At 45.1% G+C, this 18,411-nt stretch overlaps 5 protein-coding genes across 8 annotated transcripts; 2 read left to right on the forward strand and 3 right to left on the reverse strand.

Annotated features, from left to right (window-relative positions):
- Positions 1-67: 67 nt before the first annotated feature.
- On the forward strand, positions 68-14,189 carry LOC6732898 (kinesin-like protein KIF14). The gene is made up of 2 exons (XM_016180431.3): positions 68-1,693; positions 12,130-14,189. Exons 1-2 carry the CDS (start codon positions 254-256, stop codon positions 14,053-14,055), a joined length of 3,366 nt encoding a protein of 1,121 aa, XP_016025618.1. The 5' UTR covers positions 68-253; the 3' UTR covers positions 14,056-14,189.
- On the reverse strand, positions 3,663-9,497 carry LOC6732897. Of its 3 annotated transcripts, none has more exons than XM_016178040.3 (2): positions 8,938-9,497; positions 3,663-3,866 (listed from the first exon to the last, which is right to left on the reverse strand). In XM_016178040.3, the coding sequence occupies exons 1-2, from the start codon at positions 9,092-9,094 to the stop codon at positions 3,712-3,714; spliced, it is 312 nt and encodes a 103-aa protein (XP_016025621.1). In that variant the 5' UTR covers positions 9,095-9,497; the 3' UTR covers positions 3,663-3,711. The 3 variants fall into 3 exon arrangements, with proteins under 3 accessions (XP_016025621.1, XP_016025619.1, XP_002080002.1); XM_016178038.3 differs by lacking the exon at positions 8,938-9,497 and adding an exon at positions 4,390-4,624; XM_002079966.4 differs by lacking the exon at positions 3,663-3,866 and adding an exon at positions 5,919-7,364 and having other exon boundaries at positions 8,938-9,476.
- Positions 14,190-14,239: 50 nt separating the features above from the next.
- Positions 14,240-15,700, reverse strand: LOC6732899 (PI-PLC X domain-containing protein 2). 2 transcript variants are annotated; one of them, XM_002079968.4, is made up of 2 exons: positions 15,491-15,700; positions 14,240-15,432 (listed from the first exon to the last, which is right to left on the reverse strand). In XM_002079968.4, the coding sequence occupies exons 1-2, from the start codon at positions 15,564-15,566 to the stop codon at positions 14,537-14,539; spliced, it is 972 nt and encodes a 323-aa protein (XP_002080004.2). In that variant the 5' UTR covers positions 15,567-15,700; the 3' UTR covers positions 14,240-14,536. The 2 variants fall into 2 exon arrangements, with proteins under 2 accessions (XP_002080004.2, XP_039154290.1); XM_039298356.2 differs by having other exon boundaries at positions 14,240-15,437.
- A 329-nt stretch (positions 15,701-16,029) lies between these two features.
- Positions 16,030-17,584, forward strand: LOC6739253 (pyridine nucleotide-disulfide oxidoreductase domain-containing protein 1). Its single transcript, XM_002076124.3, has one exon. It carries the CDS (start codon positions 16,123-16,125, stop codon positions 17,539-17,541), a length of 1,419 nt encoding a protein of 472 aa, XP_002076160.2. The 5' UTR covers positions 16,030-16,122; the 3' UTR covers positions 17,542-17,584.
- LOC6739252 (transcription initiation factor TFIID subunit 13) lies at positions 17,516-18,311 on the reverse strand. The gene is made up of 3 exons (XM_002076125.4): positions 18,154-18,311; positions 17,748-18,090; positions 17,516-17,676 (listed from the first exon to the last, which is right to left on the reverse strand). The coding sequence occupies exons 1-3, from the start codon at positions 18,196-18,198 to the stop codon at positions 17,654-17,656; spliced, it is 411 nt and encodes a 136-aa protein (XP_002076161.1). The 5' UTR covers positions 18,199-18,311; the 3' UTR covers positions 17,516-17,653.
- Between the last annotated feature and the right edge of the window lie 100 nt (positions 18,312-18,411).

Here is an 18,411-nt window from a genome sequence, read left to right on the forward strand (position 1 = left end):
ACTTCTTTGTCAATTATCTGAAATCTTAAGTGAGCTGGTTAACAGAGTTAGCTAACAGAGTATGTAAGTGTTGTTCATCCCTGGCTCGTGGTAGCGTTGCCGGACCTCAGGCCGCTCGCTGAAATCAACCCTGCTTTGCTATCGATCGCCGCCCGTCACTAGAAAAAAAATAACAAACGACGCCGCGCAATAATTCGAAACTCCTTGGCGTTATTTAAAAAACGAGCAGAAAGACCTAAATAATAATATAGAGATGAGCAACAAGAGCACGCCGGTGCGCCAGCGCATCCAGCAGTTCCAGACGCGAGGATTCCACAAGTCCACGCCGGCATCCGAGATGCGCAAGAAGGTGCTGATGACGCGGGCGGAGGATCGTGAGCACCGGGATCGTCCCGAACAGCTGCTGAACACTGCATTCAGCGGGAGCACGCCGCAGCCCAAGCCCAAGCCCACGGCCCTGAATGCCTGCTACACACCCTCGTCGCTGTACAGGAATGCAAACACTACTCCTGGGAGATCAAAGACGCCCGGCACTGGGAAATCCAGCTGCAGCAGGGCAAAGGAGCGGGACTCTCTGATGGAGTCCTGCCTCATCGTGTCCGAGGAGAGCAACATGATTGTGGCGGTGCGAGTGCGGCCACTGAACGCCCTGGAATGCACACGTGGTCAGGTCACCAATGTGGTCCAGGTGCACGGAAACAGCAACGAGCTGACTGTCCAAGCGGGCAGCAGTGCTGATGCCTCCGCCGGCGTGACGCACTTCTTCAGCTACGACCAGGTCTACTACTCGTGCGATCCCGAGCGAAAGAACTTCGCCTGCCAGGCCAAAGTCTTTGAGGGCACAGCGCGTCCCTTGATCGACACTGCCTTCGAGGGCTACAATGCCTGCTTGTTTGCCTACGGCCAGACGGGCTCGGGCAAATCCTACAGCATGATGGGCATTGAAGCGTTGGATGACGCCGCTCTGGATGGCGGACCGCCGCACGATGAGGCGGGCATCATTCCACGCTTTTGCCACGAGCTATTCCGCCGCATAGAGGCTGTGAAAAGTCAGCAGCAGCTGCAGGTGGAGGTGGAGGTCAGCTACTTTGAGATCTACAACGAGAAGATACACGATCTGCTGAGTGTCCAGCATGCGGCAGCTGCCGCCGGGGAATCCACGCCCATCCAGCAGCAACAACAGCAGCAGCGGCCGGCCCTAAAGGTCAGGGAGCATCCCATCTTCGGGCCCTACGTGGTGGACTTGAGTGCCCACTCGGTGGACTCGTACTCGGCCCTCCGCAACTGGCTTGCCGTGGGCAACTCCCAGCGGGCCACTGCCTCCACGGCCATGAACGACAAGAGCTCGCGCTCACACTCCATCTTCAACATTGTTCTGAACCTCACCGATCTGAGCAGTGACGATGGCCTGTCCTCGGACACGGACTCGAGCACGGCCTCCTCCCTGCGGCAGACGCGGCGCAGCAAGATTAGTCTGGTGGACCTGGCGGGCAGCGAACGCATAAGCGTCTCCGGATCGAACGGCGAGCGGATCCGCGAGGGCGTCAGCATCAACAAGAGCCTGCTGACGCTGGGCAAAGTAATTGCTGCTCTGGCCGACTCCCGCAAGGCCAGCGCCAATGGACCCCTGGGCTCTGGGACGCCCAGCACCTTCGTTCCCTATCGGGAGAGCGTGCTCACCTGGCTGTTGCGGGTAAGTGTTACAAAATAGTTCTTAGCTACTTTTGTACTTATCAACTGGGTCAGTGGGTTGGTCTACTTTCGGCAGGTGATAACTCTTTCTTATCCCTTGGCTTTGGAAATAAATAATTGAACCCAGAGGTGATTGCATTAAGTACATTTTGCCTTCGAATAAGTTCAGCTCAGTAATAACTCATAATATGTCTTCAATGTAATTGCATTTATTCGCAATGCTTTTCGCACTTTTGCCACCACCGATCGGATTGCTTATCAACACTTTCGCTTTGATTAGGCAGTGGCCCACGGAATGGGGTCCCCTTGCAATCAGTAATTACCCGGAAAGCAATCAGTACGTAGAACTGCACTGGCAACGCAAATGACACGTTGACCCCTGCGGAAAGTACCCACAAAATGTTCGTACGGAAAAATGTTTACTGCTGGCAGATATGCGGCTTTCCACAGATCTCGTGATGAGCTAAGCCCACTGTCCACAGAGATACCATCTCGACTCGCGACACGCGAATTCAGTTTTAATGATGTCTGCACTGCGAGGAGTAGTTGCTAGACAGATTTATGTTGGCTCTATCAATTAACTGGGCTGCTAATTACTTTAATTAAAACAAAGCGTCAAATTGCACGAAAAACAAGGAAAAGAAGACAACATCAGCCAGAGATTAGATTGAGTTTATCTGCGCTTTTTAGGACTAAATATGAGATCTCGAGTTCTGAACTCGAGCCTTGTTATCATTCGTTTGTTTATTTTGCTAAGATTGCCAGCAGACTCAGTGTCTTTTTTATTATTATTTCCTTATCATTTTCGATAGAAAAGCCTTTTATGAAGGTCTACCAAATCAAAGACCTCCCGCACCTCAATCAATTGAGTGATTAAAGTCTTGGCCTCTTATCATATCTATTTAATCTATTGTTGTTGCTTTTCCTCTGTGCCCATAAAATTTATGACCTGATACAAAGGCACGTGTAAACTTTCTAGAAATTTATTTTAAGAACGCAAATAAAAAGATAGCAGTGTCTTCACTCGGGTAATATAATTATTTTGTTATAAGATCTCAGCAAATGGTGTCATAAGCAATGCCAACATACTTAGCAGGAAAATTGTTATAAACTTGTCATGCGACTTGAATGTTCTGTATTAGTTAACATAGCGATATATATATCATACTATTTGTTTCACGATTGTTTGAATTGAGTAACGACTGTGGTAATCAATGTAACATACTTATGTGTGCATTTTAAGTTAACAACTGCTCTTAAACGAACACCGCACGTTCGTAATGTCTTGATTGTTGGAATATTACCAGGCTAGTTAATCCGAAAGTAAGGGTTTTATATAATACAAGTATCTGCTTCTAAAAAAAAGGCGCACTCGACACGTGCGACGTAATTTATAATCGTTCCACTGCATTCAGTGAGTAATTACACGGCGCCCAAGTGAGAGGCTCTTGATCGAAGGTACTACAAAGTCCGAGCACTTGTCTCTTTTCCCGAAACCCGTTCCACTGAGGCTTATTTAGTGTCCAGTGTCCACTTCGCCTTTCGTTACGGTAGTACGCCCCATAAAATGGCTCACATGATTTATTTCCGTACGCGGCCTTTGCCATAAAAGGTGAAGACAAATATTTGATGGAATGGCGTCGTACCCAAGTTGGTTGTAACCAGGTGGTCCGTAGGGGACCCTTGCACGGCAGCCAGCGTAGTGACGAAACGCACCCCATCTTTTAAATCATTGAAAGATTTAGATGGTTTAGATTTAGCTTCTGCATGTTGATCGTCACTAGTTGTTTTTACCCCTTTAAAAGGGGGATTTTGTTGATTTTTTTATATCAGGCGACCTTGTTTTTAGGTACCTTTGATATTTTTGGGTGCCCATGGCTCCTATCTACCAGTCAAGTACTTTTCCTATCTTTGCATTCGCCACAAAAGTTCCATCTACATCTTCACTCGCCACCCCACAGATTTAAAAATACTTTGAAGATAAAGCTTTATTTGGTATTTTTGTGCCGTACTTCGGCACTAAAACAATATAACACTTGATACGTTATCGCGTCTCCTAAGTTGCGACACCAACAATTTCAATTGTTGCTGTCGTTGTTGGCGTTTTCCACATTTACACGCCGAAGGCTCGCATTTGCAATTGCCCTTGCTCAGCTTTTTTCCATCCTTAAGAGCTGCAATAACGATTTGTACACAAACTGAATAATTTATACAGATAGTTAGGATGGTAACTAAACGTTTACAAAGTCTATGCAAGCTAGTAAATCTAATTGATGGCAGAGTATCTTACAATAAGTAAATAACTACCTGAACTTCAGTACAAATTAAGTAATGGGAGGTGCTTTACAATCAAATTTGGGCGTTGTTTTGGAACTTTAATTGGGAACTGTAGTCGTGCTTTGAAATTGGCAGACCGTTTTGTTTAGCACAATCAGACTCGTCATTTCAGTTCATTATCCAAAAAGCTCATTATTCAAAACAAAAAAGGAAAAATAATGGAAAAATATTACTAATAATTTGTGAGCAACTACTAGCTGCTATTAATACTGTTTTTTAACTGGATAAATATATATGGATAAATTATATGGAAACGGGTTTGCTATACGGAAAGGTTTGGTAAAAGAATAATTCGATTTTTTTTAAAGAACACATGAACTTATTTAATTTTAAATACAATGGCCTAGCTATTGAGTTCACCTTGCGACTTGACTCCTCTGGAAGTTTTCAATTTTTTTAGCAAACGGTTCAGCATTTTTCAAGTGCAGAGGGATCTATTCTGTTCTCCAAGAAATTAGTCCTTTTTTATCCTAAGATTATAGTATTTCTCAATTTTTATAAGTTTTGAACTCGTTGCGACCTTCACATGGCTGGGGGAACTTTGGAACTGGAAATGCGGAGTCCCAAGCCAGCTTTCTAAATAAATTCCAAACCAACTTGTTCGTGTGCAAAGCCCTAGCAACCGCACTGAGTTCACAATCAGCATTTTCCGAGTTGGGAAGCCACAAACACTGTTTAGATAGCCAGGGAATGTGGGATTTCGAATAGAATCCAGAAACATCGAATTGAATGCAAATGGCGTACATAAGTTCACACGATTTCAAATTCGATCGATCTGCGGTGTCTAATACGTGTCTAATGCAAAAAGCGTGCCACTGAGGATACGTCAGCTTATTATTTTCGTAATTAGCAACAGGTGAGTTGTCTGTCGCCGCTATGAATTTTCAAATAAGCCACGTTTTCGGTTCACAAATTAATGCTAATTATCCGAACCGAAACAATGTGACATACGAGCAGTAACCATATTAATTATTCAAAAGATTTCGACTAATTGAGGCATTCAATAATGAAACAATATTCTATAGTGGTTATAATGTAGAAATTCGAAAGTTTGTATCTCTGACCCACGTTGGCGTCACAAAATGCTTAGGAACGTGTGCTCCCCGTTCCAGTTTCCCGCATAACAACAATTGTAATTTAAGCCACTCTGTTTAATAATATATTTAGCCCCAACCAAGTGGTTAGCATTGGAATATAAAATGAGTCGAATTCGCTGCACAAACAACTGAATATATGGCTTCCTCCCCGTGAGTTGTTTTTCTCAAACAGCGCTCTTCCCGTCGCCCCATTGCACATACCCTTGCCCACCCATGGAATTATGCAAATGGAATGGTTGGTGTGGGGTTCTCAGTTCTCAGTTTGATTAGTTGAAATTTTGATTCGCCTTTCATGATTAAGGCACGGATGATCTCATCTACGCGTGGCAAACCTTCATTGCTCTAATTCAATTCGGTTTAGTTGGGGGTCTTCATTTGGATCACTTGGACGCTGGGATAGTGCATGGTCAAGTTCCAGGTCGGTTTATTGCGGTTCGAGGTGCTTTCTCTTAGTTCCCAGGGTGGTGCCTAAAACCTGACCTTAGCCATCAAGTACTTACTTATCATATTTAACGTTTTCAAGCGGCGGAACATTTTGAGTTCAGACCACAAAAGACAGATTAACTTCAATTAGTAAACTGGTGCGAGACGGAAAGATTTCCGTAAAGATTTGCATAAGAAATTAAGGCTTTTATTTGGAAAATTTAAGTCCAAACTGACCCACCTCAACGTATGTAATTGGAACAGGTGTCTATCTTTGTTTTATAAATCGTAGCAACTATGAATGACATCTCCCCACTTTCTTTTAATCGTAAAATCATCAACTATCAAGATTAAAATACGCATTTTAACTTAAATTTTTCAATCGTTTGTCGTTTTATTCGGTTTACATATAATTTAAATTAACCATTAATATATAATATATATGATATATAACATTGTATAAATTGAAAATTTTCTTGGAACCTGCAAGCAAATTTTACACAAATCATTACATTTTGATCAATTACTTAAATGACTAATGCAATTGTTAAATCGTTTTTATAATATTTCCGTCCGTCTTTTTGCACAGCTGAGTCTGAACACCAAAAACTAATAACAATTTCTGTTCTGTAACGATAAGTTGAGTTAACAAAATGTAACCAGGCATAAACTTTTGAAACAATTTCAACTTTTACGCGTACAGCATTACATATTTCGATTTGATTTCATTTTGACACTAGCTCGGACTGTGCAACGCCCAGTTGGTATTACAATAAATATAGGGGAATGTCTAATATAGACAAGGATACAATAAAAATCGGGGTCCAAAGTATGTACTACGCATATATCGAGAAAATAACAGTTGTAAACCTTGATTGATCGTTATAGTTTTCATTATTTCTTGCTTACACGGTATACCTGTAACTGATCCAATTGGGTCCAAACTAAAGCAACGAAAATAACAGAAATTTCGCTTAAAAATTTTCTACTGCAATTTACTCAGTCTCGTACGCAAAATAGAAAATTCAGTTTTTGCTTCCCTTGTTGTGTTTCGTGTACATATATAATATTTTTCTTTTTTTTAGCTTTTCACGATGTTCTCGTTTGCCTAAGGTCAAAAAATGCGTTGGTCAAGCGGGGCAGGTTTTCGTTACTTGATTTTTTCGTCGTGCGCTATTGTTTGTCGGTAAACAAAGTGCCGTTTGTAGTTGTACATAACTGCGAAGTTGGTGTAAAAACGAAGTGGTTGATAATGGAAAAGGTTAGTTGTAAATTGGTATCAAGTGGTTCTGGCTTTTGTAAATGGTAGTGTATTCGCGACGCGGAAATGCTGGGCAACCATTTCAAAAATAGGGGTACAGTTGCCGTGGATTATTGTAGCTGCAGGCTGCTGTCTCGCTCTCTCGCGCAATCTTCGTCTTTAACAGCTTTTTCTCTTTTCTCCTCGGGTTTTCTTTGTTTTTGTTTTTGTTCTTACTCTTTCAGGTTTCCTTTCTTCTGGTTAGGTTACACATCTGTATACATATATGGCATTTCGCGAATGCTGCGGGCAGCGTCCGCAGTAGAGTCGTCCCGCTCCCACTCACACCTTGCAGCTTTGCGGGGCGGCAAGGACTGTCGTCTGGCTGTGGTTGTGGGTGTGCTCCAGCTCATGCTCGTGCTCGTGCATGTCCTCCTCGTCCTCGCAGATGCTGTCATGGTGCTTCCGCTGCTCCCGCTTGCGCATGTAGTTGATGAGCGGCCGCTTCTTGTGCTCCTTGCAGAACGGGCAGTCCTTGCGCATCTGCTTCTCGGACTTTATCTGCTTGCACTTTTCTGCAATGGTAGGAAAGTGATAGGTCACCGGTTAGTGAAGGTCGTCACTGAATGTTCACCCTCGTCTGTTGTTTCCCGCATTCGCTTCCACTCCGCTTTCGGCCTACGTGCCCTTCTGGGCCTTCGAACAGCTGATTTGACTACGTGACGTCGCTGCGTCTACGTTCACGACGTCACGTCGCCACCGATGGCGCCCCTCCCCTCGCTACCACGATTTTTCCCGCTACTCGGCGTGTGACCCTGTGACGCAAGCAGCTACATATATGTTGAATATTATCATGCACTGGATTTTGGAAACCTATTTTAAAAAGTTGAACCTATCTAATCTTTGGTTTTAATGGAAACATTGTTGTCTTTCAACTACTGTAACACCATTACTACGTTGAGCACAACTGTACTTACAGCATTTGTGCTTTTGTGACCTGCCTCAGTTAATTAAGCCATTGCTTTGATTGCTCAATTGACCGTGTTAAAAGCTAAACGGTTATTATTGATTAAAGCCCAGCCGATCCATGTGGAAAGTCTATTCATAGCCGCTGATAAGCGACCTTGCATAATCTCTAAATGTGTTCAACACTGGGGGAAAAAGTGCTGTATAAACTGGATATATATGTACATGCATATGCATGCAACAATTCAAATAGGAATCAAGTTGTGTATATACAGACATACGAATCTAAAGTGTAAAGTAAGCTAATTATTTGCCTTGCATCATTTTTCACTAGTTTTTTTCATTTCTCTGCAACCCGATAATGCACTACGCGTACATGTATACTATATGGACGAAAACAGCACGAAGGTTTACCATTTGCACACCTCGGTTTCGTTATTGCGCTTCAGTTTTGGCACTCAAACACAATGAAGCCCTGCTTTATTTGTTCCTCCCTATAAAAGAATCCATTGTGCGACCACCTGCTCAGCTTTTGAGAGCCGATTCTGGAGGTACAGCCAAGTCTTAGTTCTTAGTTGTCTGTGTATTTAATAATCGTAAAGTATTCGAGTGCAGAGTGTGTCTTAATGGACTTGGGTAGTGACCTCGATAAGAGCGGGTTTAACCACCTCTGAAATTGCCACACAAAGTATATCTTTGCCTTTTACGATTTTCACGAGTGACGAAGTGACGATATACTCTTTTTGTATGCCCATTTGAATTGCGCTTTAACTTTGGAATGCCGGAAATTCGTAAGGAACCTTGTGGGCTTTTAGCCGCTTTGTGTGTGCAATTAAGCGCGAATATCTTTAGCACGTGGATTCAAGCCGTAAATATAAACAAAATTGAGGGGGGGGGTGTGTGTGGCTGGAACCTACTTGATAAGATGACTTGCGCCGCGAAACTTTAGACACCCTGTGCTTGTGCGCAAAAATTAAGGCGTGTTCCCCACACAAACACACGCACACACACACACTTATGCACATGGGGCCAAGAAATCAGGCTGGCTATTTATAAATGGTTGCAAAAACAACAAACAACACACGCAATACACGAAAACAAGTGAGAAACGCGCCCGGTTTTAATCTCGCCCCCTTTTTGCCAGTGCATTCTGAGTGCTATCTGGTTTTTCGCCAAAATTACCTTGCACTCGACTGTAGCAGTCCTTGACCGCGTGCGAGGAGGTGGTGGACTCCAGGGTGCCATAGGGGAACTCCTCGTAGTCGCGGTAGTAGCCGCTGCGCATGGACCCGCCATATGCCATTGTGGTGTCGCTGACGCAGAATCCCCAAACATCCATGTTGTGCTGCGCTGTGTTTCGGTACTATTTTTGCGAACTGCAGTGCCAATCAACGGGATGTGAATTGTGTTTGTAATGTGGGTGTGTGTTTTTCTTTCTTTCTCTCTCTTTGCGCGCGTTGTGCGAGGTCGTTTCACTTTGTCTCTCGAATGGCTCGGCCGTGCAATGAACCCTGGCTTTTAAAATCACTTTGTTTTGTTTTTTAACAATGCTTTTTGGTGCACTTTTGCGTGGAGGTAACTCGCAGAGGTGCAGAGGTTTTCCTTCTTCTTCTTCCTGAGCTGCGAATCTCTCGCCGAAATTCGATGTATTCTGTTGGAAGTCTCTCGTGAAACTGAAAGCCGAACACTAGAATTACTGCATTTTTGTAGCTCTCGTGCGCTGGCGATACTTCGGCTCTTGTTTTGCTGCCCACTTCGGGTCTCCCCTATATTTACTTCTCATGTGCCTACGTGTGAATGTGTGTGGACAGTCGCGGGAAACAGCTTAGGACATGAGCATATGAATGAATGGACTGTTAACTGCGTTTTAAAGCTTGCCTAATCAATATCTCAATAGATTTTGTTATGGAAAAATGCGAGCTTTGAATAGATTTTTTATTAATGTCCGTAGTACTTATACTAGGTGTATATATTATGCTGCCCGCACTTGTACTGAAATATGTGTGCCTGTTTGTAAACACGTATGTGCGGCATTGTGTTTTGTTGTGTTTTCGCGTCTCGTGCTTTTGTCAGAGCTTCACCTTCCACCCGAACCCTCCCCTTTCGAGTGCCACAGTGGTTACACATCTCTCGCTTGGGGCACAGTGGTTCGCTACTCTCGAAATCACCTCTGCAGTGGAAGCAACCATTTTCCAAGTGATTCACCCTGTGTTAGTTTGAAAATTTTTAATAAATGATAATTAGCCGGGGCATGAGGAATACTCTTGGAAGTTTTTCTTATTAGCGGCGAATTGCTAATGCCGCGAAGATGACGAAAAAGTAATCATGAGAGTGATCGGACGGATGTTCGACGGCTGATCATCTGGAGGATTGGATGGACATTTGTGTCTTTATAAGGTGCGCTAATCACGGTCTAGACTGCAGGCCGACCATGCCGTGATTTAGCCTTATTTCTGAAACCAAATTTGGTTGCCAAGCGGGATTTAAACACTTTTGAGAGCCCAAATGGAGTGTTTTTTTTTATAAACTTTCCATGGTTGAAATGGACTGTATTTCCAGCGTGTGGCATTCTGGAAGCACAACAATGGCTCTAAACGTGTAAAACCACAAGCTGCACTTTTTCACTACTTTGCCTAGAGGTTTTCGAACATTTGAAAAATTTGCTTAAATCTAGTGTTAATTGGCGGTCTACGTCATTTTAGCCGGTTCCGATCAAGGTTTTTCTGTCTTGGCTTAAAAAGCATACCGCCTGTATTAGCGCCTTCCTGCGGTTTGAGTTGGTGCACGCTCATTTCAGTCACTTTTGAGGAGATCGTGACTGATTTCTAAAGGTGGGAGGACGTGGAGGGCTATATTTAGGATTTAGATTTTTTTTTATATGGTACGCTTTGGTACGTGAATGACTAACAGAGAGTGTCGCCATTAATTGTATTAATTCGCGGTTAACGGATCCAGATTCTGACCAGACGACACTGACGGGCCCCTAAGGTCACCTACATATGTATTCCCATGGTAGCTGTTTTTTCATGGCATATTCCTGCACCTGCGACCACTGTGCACGCCTACGCCGCTGCTGCTGCGCAGTTTGTGTAATCAACCCTCCTCTCTTCGGTTCCCGCTCTTGTTTGGCCCACGGTGCTGACCTGCTTAATCAAACAAGTGTCACTTACGCACACTGCCAAGAATGTGTGCTAAATAGCTAATACGAAGCTTTATTTGAATACATATGTATGCACACGGTACACTACAAAAAAAAAAAAAAAAAAACTATCAGATAAAAACGCAAAGGAACGCCAATGCACTTGTAATCAGCTAAACAAATATCATACCAAACGAATATGTAACCGACATTTTGCAAGCACTGTGATGCACCAATTAGTATCTTGTATTTATCAGCCTATTCCTTCCGTGTACTTGCATGTGAATGCATTTTGTTTGCACAACAACTTTTCGATTCCCGCACAGCGGTCGCTGATAAGTCAGCTGATAACGACCATCAGTAGGTGCCTTTGTCACGGTAGCTTTACGCAAACAGTTGGGCGTTGTCTTATCATTGTGCTCGTCCCTTATCGCTACGAGTCCACAATCGAAGCACACACTCGAAGGTTTAGATTGTCAATTTTCCATTCCTTGAGATTTTCACGCATCTGTTCAGAGTGCTTACGAGTGCATTATAGTCACCGTGGGTTTATTGTTTACCGATCGTTAATCATCGTACCTCTTGCATAGTGGGGTATATTCCTTTTTGCCACATATATGCTGGGGGCGAAAAACCACTTCCCTTATCAACTTCGATGCCCAAGCAGCTCTTTAATTGGTTGGAAAATATGTGTTTATTGGAATTTCTGCTTTATTTTCTGCAGTCCATATGTCGCATTAAATCATTCTTATCACATTAAGATTAAATGGACCATTTCCAATAACAATTCCAAACAGGAACCATTAGGATTATATATACCCGATTATGTTGTTCCCTAAAAGATATTCACCCGACTCTATAAGATACTAAAAATAGTGTATTCGTGTATTCAAAATGCCTGATTTATTCATCAATGAAAGGTTGTGTCGGTTTTAGGTGCTAGATTAAAATAAAATACATGCAAATGATATTATATTTAGGCTTATACTACTGGTACTGATTCACATGCCCTTGTTGTGATTAGCTCATTTGAAAAAGTGCTAAAAAATATTGTTATGAATGCGAGAAAGCCAAGCAACACCTTGTATACCACAGCCATTTGCCATATTGACCCTGCCAATAATAAATAACTTGATTTACCCCAGATATTAACATCAAAACAATACAATTACTCACCCAATCCAGAGATGCATCACAGAGCTTTTAATATAACTGACGGTGTTCCTTCTTTCCAGGAAAACCTCGGCGGGAACTCGAAGACGGTCATGTTGGCCACCATTTCACCGGCCAGCATCCATGCAGATGAGACCCTAGCCACTTTGCGATACGCCTGCAAGGCGCGTTCCATCGTCAACCGGGTAAAGGTGAACGAATCCCCCCACGACAAGATCATACGGGATCTGCGCGCCGAGGTGGATCGCCTGAAGTCGCTGAGGAACGAGTACGAACGCCAGCGGCGCTTGTCCGGCAATAGTAACAATCCCGTGCCACGTAAGATCATCATTGAAACCTCCGTGGACGAGACCGAGGTGGAGGCACTACGTCAGCAGCTGGCAGAACGGGAAAGGGAGCTGAGTCGAGCGCAAAAGTCATGGATGGAGAAGCTCAAGGAGGCGGAGGACCAGCGCAAGTCGGAACTTCGTGTCCTGAAACGCCGGGGATTGGCTCTGGAACTAACGGCCGAGCAGAAGCAGGCCTGTCTGGTCAATTTAACAGCGGATCCCATACTAAGTGGCACGCTATTCTATCTGTTGCCCCAAGGAATGGTGCGGATAGGACGTGGTCGTCTGCCAGGAGGGAGTTCTAGTTCGCAGCCTGATATTGTACTGGATGGTCCACTGGTGGCCTTGCAGCACTGCAGCATCGAGCACGAACGTGGTGGCAAGTTGTATGTCATTCCCGGCAGTGAGGACTTCGAGACATACGTGAACGGAGAACTACTGGCGGATCGTCGCCAGTTGTTTCATGGCGACCGCCTCGTTATAGGTGGCTCACACTACTTTCGCATTTCCAATCCGTTCTGCTCGCAAAGAGGCAAGTCCGATCATCCGGTAGATTTTCAACTGGCCCATCAGGAGATTTTGCAAAAGCAGGAGCAGCAACTTCGCTCCGAACTGGAGGCGGAAAAGCGAGCCGCTCTCACGAAGATCGAACAGGAACGGGCGCAGCATGCCCGGGACTTTGAGGAGCGTCTGCAGTGCCTCGAACTAGAGCAGTTCAAGTACAAATGCAACAGCGAGATGCTGGAGACGGAACGCCAGGCCTTGGCCCTGGCCCAACAACAGGAACACACCCCGCTAAGGCAGGAAGATGCAGTATCAACTCCAGCACAGAAGTCGACTATACTGGAGGACATTCAACGCATCATGCTGAATCCCTCGGAGGAGAGTCTTCATAAGACCCAGTTGATGGTCAAAGAGGCCACCCAGCGCTGTCGCCAGTTGGACTTGCCATTGGAGTTCCGGCAAACTCAGACGCCCGATGAATTTGGTCTGCTGCGCACTGTAATCTTGATCCTGGATAAGCAGCGGGGATTGAAGGCCGAGTGGCCCACTGCCAGACTGGGAGTGTGGTTGGATTTGGTCAGGGATAATGCTGAACAGCAGGAAAAGCTGAATGCTGAAACCATTTTCCAGAGTGTTGAGGTGGAATGGGAGCCACTGGACGCGGATCTCAATGAGACACTGAGTGACACACACAACTCCAGTCGCATCGCCCTTAATCTGAGTGCCATGAAGGATGTTCTGTTGAATAAACCGCTGAAACGACTGCTCAACGCATCCAGCAGCAAGAGCAATACACCGCGACAGACATCCACTCCCTCACCTGGAAGCCAGCTGGTGCACTTCACGAAACGCCTGCTGACCTACGATCCGGAGGAGACTCCTGGCAGCCAGAGTTGTTTCACCACGCTCGTCCAGCAGGAGCTGCAAATCATGCAGCGATCCGCCCAGCGTTTACGGCGCCACTGCGAGGCTGCCCTACTCGAGCGTGAAAACCATGAGGACAACGGCGTCCTGGCCGTCAGCCTGCAGGAGGCTCTGGCACGAATGGACACCGTGCTCAACGGGATGCACACTTCATTGGCGCGAGCGGAAGCCACTGCAAGTGTCACCTCGCCGACGAAAACACAGAAGGCTGTGCGATTTCTTATCGATTGACGGAGATTAGTTCGCACCTTGGACTAGATTTTATGCTGCAATGTGCTTTGTGTTGTTTTTATGTTTTTAAATATATATATTTTGTATATTGGTTTTTAACAATAAAATGTATTGATAGCACCATCAAGTGAAAACTGGTTTTTTGAAAATATTTTAAAGCGGCGGTACAAAAAACGACTACAAATAGTTTATCAAATAAATCACTAGCTTTAGTTTGTTTTTATAACCATTTTCTGGTCTTACATAACTTAGTATCCAAATCATGCTTGTACGTAACTGACATAATAGTTTGCTCTGGCATTAAAATAATTATTTACTTCATTATCACCTCTTCGAAAGCTTATCACTGGTTTCGAACAACTTTGTGTCATGCGTTGTATTAACATCCAAATATTGGTTTATACAAATATTAAAAGTACCACAAGGTAATAACCAGGTGTTACCTTTGCCTTTCCCGTGGAAATCTTCAACCTTGGGCCTCCTACTTTTCCACGTCTTCAGTGGACTCAAGTTCCCTATCGCGACCCAATTGATCCAGTAGTTTTGTGTTCAGATCAACTACCCAATCGCAGAACTGTCCGTCCTTAAGGCTTACGAAGTCGGCCAGGAACACGTTTACCCTGGGCTCGTCCTTTGGCTCGAAGGGACCTGGAATCTGTTCCTGAATCCAAGGCTGCAGCTTCTTGTCCACCCGTTTGGCTGTGCTCTTTAGGGTAAAGAAGAGCCGGAAGGCGATATAGCGACCAGTGGGCGTGATGAGGCACTGGGAAACATAACCCTGTTGGGGCTGTCGCGAGAGTAGGGAGTCCTCCAGAAAGGACTGCAGTTTCTTGACACTCGCTTTATTGGGCCATGGTGTGGGCCACGCGTAACTGGGCCAGAATCTCAGCGGCAGCGGAATGGGGCATCGCCTGTAGATGATCACCACGCTGCGCTGCATTTCCAAACATCTATTCAGAGTGCAATCCTTGAGAGAACCATCCAACGTGGAGTACAGACGATGGGCGAAGAACTGGATCAGATCCTTGTGCAGCTGCTGGTGATGAGCCACTGTCATGGCGTAAAAGTGCTGCAGATCCAGGATTACCACCTCCTCTGGATGGGTGTCCACGAACTGGCGAATCTCCAAAAGCGGCTCGAAAATCTCCATGGCAAAGAGGCCATGGCAGTAGTAGAACTTATCATCCTTCTGGGCTATCCTTAGATCAAAGTACCGCACTCCCAACTCCAGTTGCTCCAGGGTCCCAGAAGATTGCGTCTTGCTCCAACGGCGCACGAAGCAGGGAAAGAAGCGATGCCACCGCCTAATCGAAGTTTCCGCATCTGGCGATAGTTCGGACTTGCTGTTTATGCCATAAGTCATCGAATTGTGGGAACCTATACTAGATTGCACACTCCTCAATTAATTCAGCTAGTGCGATGATCTCATCCGTACCTGGAATAGCCAGATTGATGATCGACAGATCGCGCAACTCGCTTGGCAGATCCCTCATCCAGTGATCCTTGGACATGGTGTCTCCTTGTCCTTTCCAATCCTTTCTATAAAGACATACACCGATTAAGTGTTGTTGATGATGGTTCTGCCTATAAATAATCCATGGGCTCCACAAGGGGGTTCCTTTAGCTGTGGCGTAGTATATTTAGTGGGGCTGCATTGTATTGTGGCATTTATAAAATACCAAAGCAGCTGATTTGAATCCGCCAAACATTTACAGTTTTAAATGAACACCAAGTACAGTGGATACTGTATGACTGTAGCCACTTAGCTGAAACGGCGTATCTTTATAACTGCAGTTAACAAGTTAAAACTGTCCCGAAAATCACATAAAATTTTCGGCAGTAACAAATTAAAAACAAATTGTATATACATTATAAACTACCCAAAGTACCTAAAATTTAAGCTTGGTATGTATTTGTTAAATTTATTATATCTTTTTATGCAACTTGTTTTCTGAAAGTGTGATTTAAACTGAGATTTCACTGTGTTGCTTTGGAATCAGCTGTTCAGTTTTTCACTTTGCTATTTCGTTGTTTACTGATATTTTATCAAAGCTATTCTCCCTGAGGATGTCGCGGGAGTGCGAGTTCCTGGTGGTCGGTGGGGGTATCGCTGGCGTCAGCTGCGCCGAATCCCTGGCCATCTGCCGACCCAATGCCTCCATTCTACTGCTCTCGGAGTCCAGCATCGTGAAGAGTGTGACCAATTTGGTGCCGGTGGCTCGCTATCTGCACAAGTTCGACGTCCGGGAGCAGGATGTCACCGAAATGGGAGCTAGTTTCGAGACCCTAGTGGATCGACTGGATCACATCAACAGCAGCGAGCACTGCATCCGCACTAAAGCGGGTGTGGAGATCAAGTATCGCTATCTGTGCCTCTGCACCGGTGGAACACCCAAATTGTTCTCCGGCAAATGTGTAGATCCCCTTGTCATTGGCATTCGGGACACGGACTCTGTGCAGCTGCTGCAGCGAAAGTTGGCCACAGCAAAGGATGTCCTGATCTTGGGCAATGGCGGCATTGCCAGTGAGTTGGCCTACGAGCTGAAGGATGTAAATGTCCACTGGGTGGTTAAAGATTCCCACATCTCGGCCACATTTGTGGATCCCGGAGCAGCCGAGTTCTTTCACATAGCCATGAATGAATGTAATGCGGAGGATTCCTCTCCGGTTGCAGCTATCAAGCGAATGCGGTACAGTGAAGTGCTGCCCAAGGAGCAGACTAACAACCATGGAGCTGCATTGGGTCCGGACTGGCATCAAACCGTCGACTTGAGTGGAGCACGTGAAGGGGGAGAGAAACGACTACCGAAGATCTATTACAAATCTCGCATAAACAGCGTTCAGGATCTCGCCGACGGCGCAGGTGCTTTAGTCAAGTTGGAGCATGAGGATGGGAGCTTTGAGCAGTTGACCTGTGACTTTATTGTTTCCGCAACGGGAGTCTGGCCTAATACCGACTACACATGTGATTCGCCGCTTCAATTTTCCGACGATGGTGGCATATCGGTGGATGAAATGATGCGTACGAATCTGGTGGATGTCTTTGCAGCCGGTGATGTGTGCACGGCCATCTGGCCAGCCGCAATGCACTGGTTCCAGATGCGCCTGTGGACTCAGGCTCGCCAAATGGGCTCCATGGCGGGCAGGAGTATGGCGGCAGCCAGTGAAGGTGAAAGCGTGTACCAGGATTTCTGCTTCGAGCTCTTTGGCCACGTAACCAAACTTTTCGGATATCCTGTTGTCCTGTTGGGACGCTTTAATGGTCAGGACTTGGGCAGGGACTACGAAATTCTGGTGCGCTGCACGAGAAATAAGGAATACATCAAGTTTGTGCTGCAGAATGGAAGACTACGGGGAGCAATGCTAATCGGCAACACTGATCTCGCAGAGACCTGCGAGAACCTCATCCTGAACGGCATTGATTTGGAGCCCTATGGCGATGATATTCTTAATCCCGACATTGACATTGAAGACTATTTTGATTAGTTTATTATGCGCTAGCTTAGAGTATTAAAGACATTAAAAATAATTCGGATCTTGGAGCTAACTGCTAGGATTGGCTTATACCTGGATTTGGTGTTGCTTTTTTTGACCGCTGTCATTTGAGCTTGCCCTCTGTGCCTGGTAATTATTCGTTTAAATGGTGGATTAGATGTAGTTCTTGGGAAATGTCTAACTTTTGCAATACTCACCCACATACTTGATCTCATCGAAGGCCTTTCGCGCCTTTTTCAACTCCTCGTTCATGGTCAGAAGATCCTTCACCCTAGCGTACTTTCGGGGATCTTTGCGCACCAGGAAGATAATGTCCTCCACTTGAACGCGACCCGTTCGACCGATCTCCATTGCCCGGTGAGTGGTCTCAGCTATATACTCGATGACCAGGTCTTCCAGCAGATCTACGGTTTCCGTGTATGGATTCTTGTCGTCTCCAAACCCGAACATCATGCAGCGCAGCTCCTTGCTGAATAGGCGCTTCCGTCCTGAGTTGGTAGCCACAAATTGGTCATCTTCCGCGTCGTCATCAAAGTTGAACTGAAAAAGGTGATTAACTTAGAATCGGAGACATTGGAACTGGTGCTTATACTATTTCCTTACATCACCGCCCTCGAAATTCTCCTCGGGCATGCTATTTGAGGCCATTGTGCTCAGATTTTAATTAAAACTTTGAATTTGTATACAAATGTTGTGTTTACGCGAGCAACACCGCATTGAATGAGCATTGTAATCGATACTTGCGGCACTGCTGGCGATAATTGGTTGAGAAAGTAGCTGATACTTAGTCTAGCCAGAAATAGCTAGATTGCGAACTCATATTTCATATATCTGAGCTTGTCAACAACACTAAATATTTGG

Source organism: Drosophila simulans, chromosome 2L, assembly GCF_016746395.2.
Source record: "Drosophila simulans strain w501 chromosome 2L, Prin_Dsim_3.1, whole genome shotgun sequence".
NCBI lineage: Eukaryota > Metazoa > Arthropoda > Insecta > Diptera > Drosophilidae > Drosophila > Drosophila simulans.

What these genes read in the sequence shown, in the direction of transcription:
- LOC6732898 (XM_016180431.3), top strand. Translation starts at nt 254, where the DNA reads ATGAGCAACAAGAGCACGCCGGTGCGCCAGCGCATCCAGCAGTTCCAG. An exon ending in TGCTCACCTGGCTGTTGCGG is followed by an intron (nt 1,694 to 12,129) that starts GTAAGTGTTACA and finishes CCTTCTTTCCAG; the next exon opens with GAAAACCTCGGCGGGAACTC.
- LOC6732897 (XM_002079966.4), bottom strand. Translation starts at nt 9,094, where the DNA reads ATGGATGTTTGGGGATTCTGCGTCAGCGACACCACAATGGCATATGGC. An exon ending in CTGCTACAGTCGAGTGCAAG is followed by an intron (nt 7,365 to 8,937) that starts GTAATTTTGGCG and finishes CTACCATTGCAG; the next exon opens with AAAAGTGCAAGCAGATAAAG.
- LOC6732899 (XM_002079968.4), bottom strand. Translation starts at nt 15,566, where the DNA reads ATGTCCAAGGATCACTGGATGAGGGATCTGCCAAGCGAGTTGCGCGAT. An exon ending in CATCAATCTGGCTATTCCAG is followed by an intron (nt 15,433 to 15,490) that starts GTACGGATGAGA and finishes AATCTAGTATAG; the next exon opens with GTTCCCACAATTCGATGACT.
- LOC6739253 (XM_002076124.3), top strand. Translation starts at nt 16,123, where the DNA reads ATGTCGCGGGAGTGCGAGTTCCTGGTGGTCGGTGGGGGTATCGCTGGC.
- LOC6739252 (XM_002076125.4), bottom strand. Translation starts at nt 18,198, where the DNA reads ATGGCCTCAAATAGCATGCCCGAGGAGAATTTCGAGGGCGGTGAT. An exon ending in AGAATTTCGAGGGCGGTGAT is followed by an intron (nt 18,091 to 18,153) that starts GTAAGGAAATAG and finishes CACCTTTTTCAG; the next exon opens with TTCAACTTTGATGACGACGC. An exon ending in CGATGAGATCAAGTATGTGG is followed by an intron (nt 17,677 to 17,747) that starts GTGAGTATTGCA and finishes AATAATTACCAG; the next exon opens with GCACAGAGGGCAAGCTCAAA.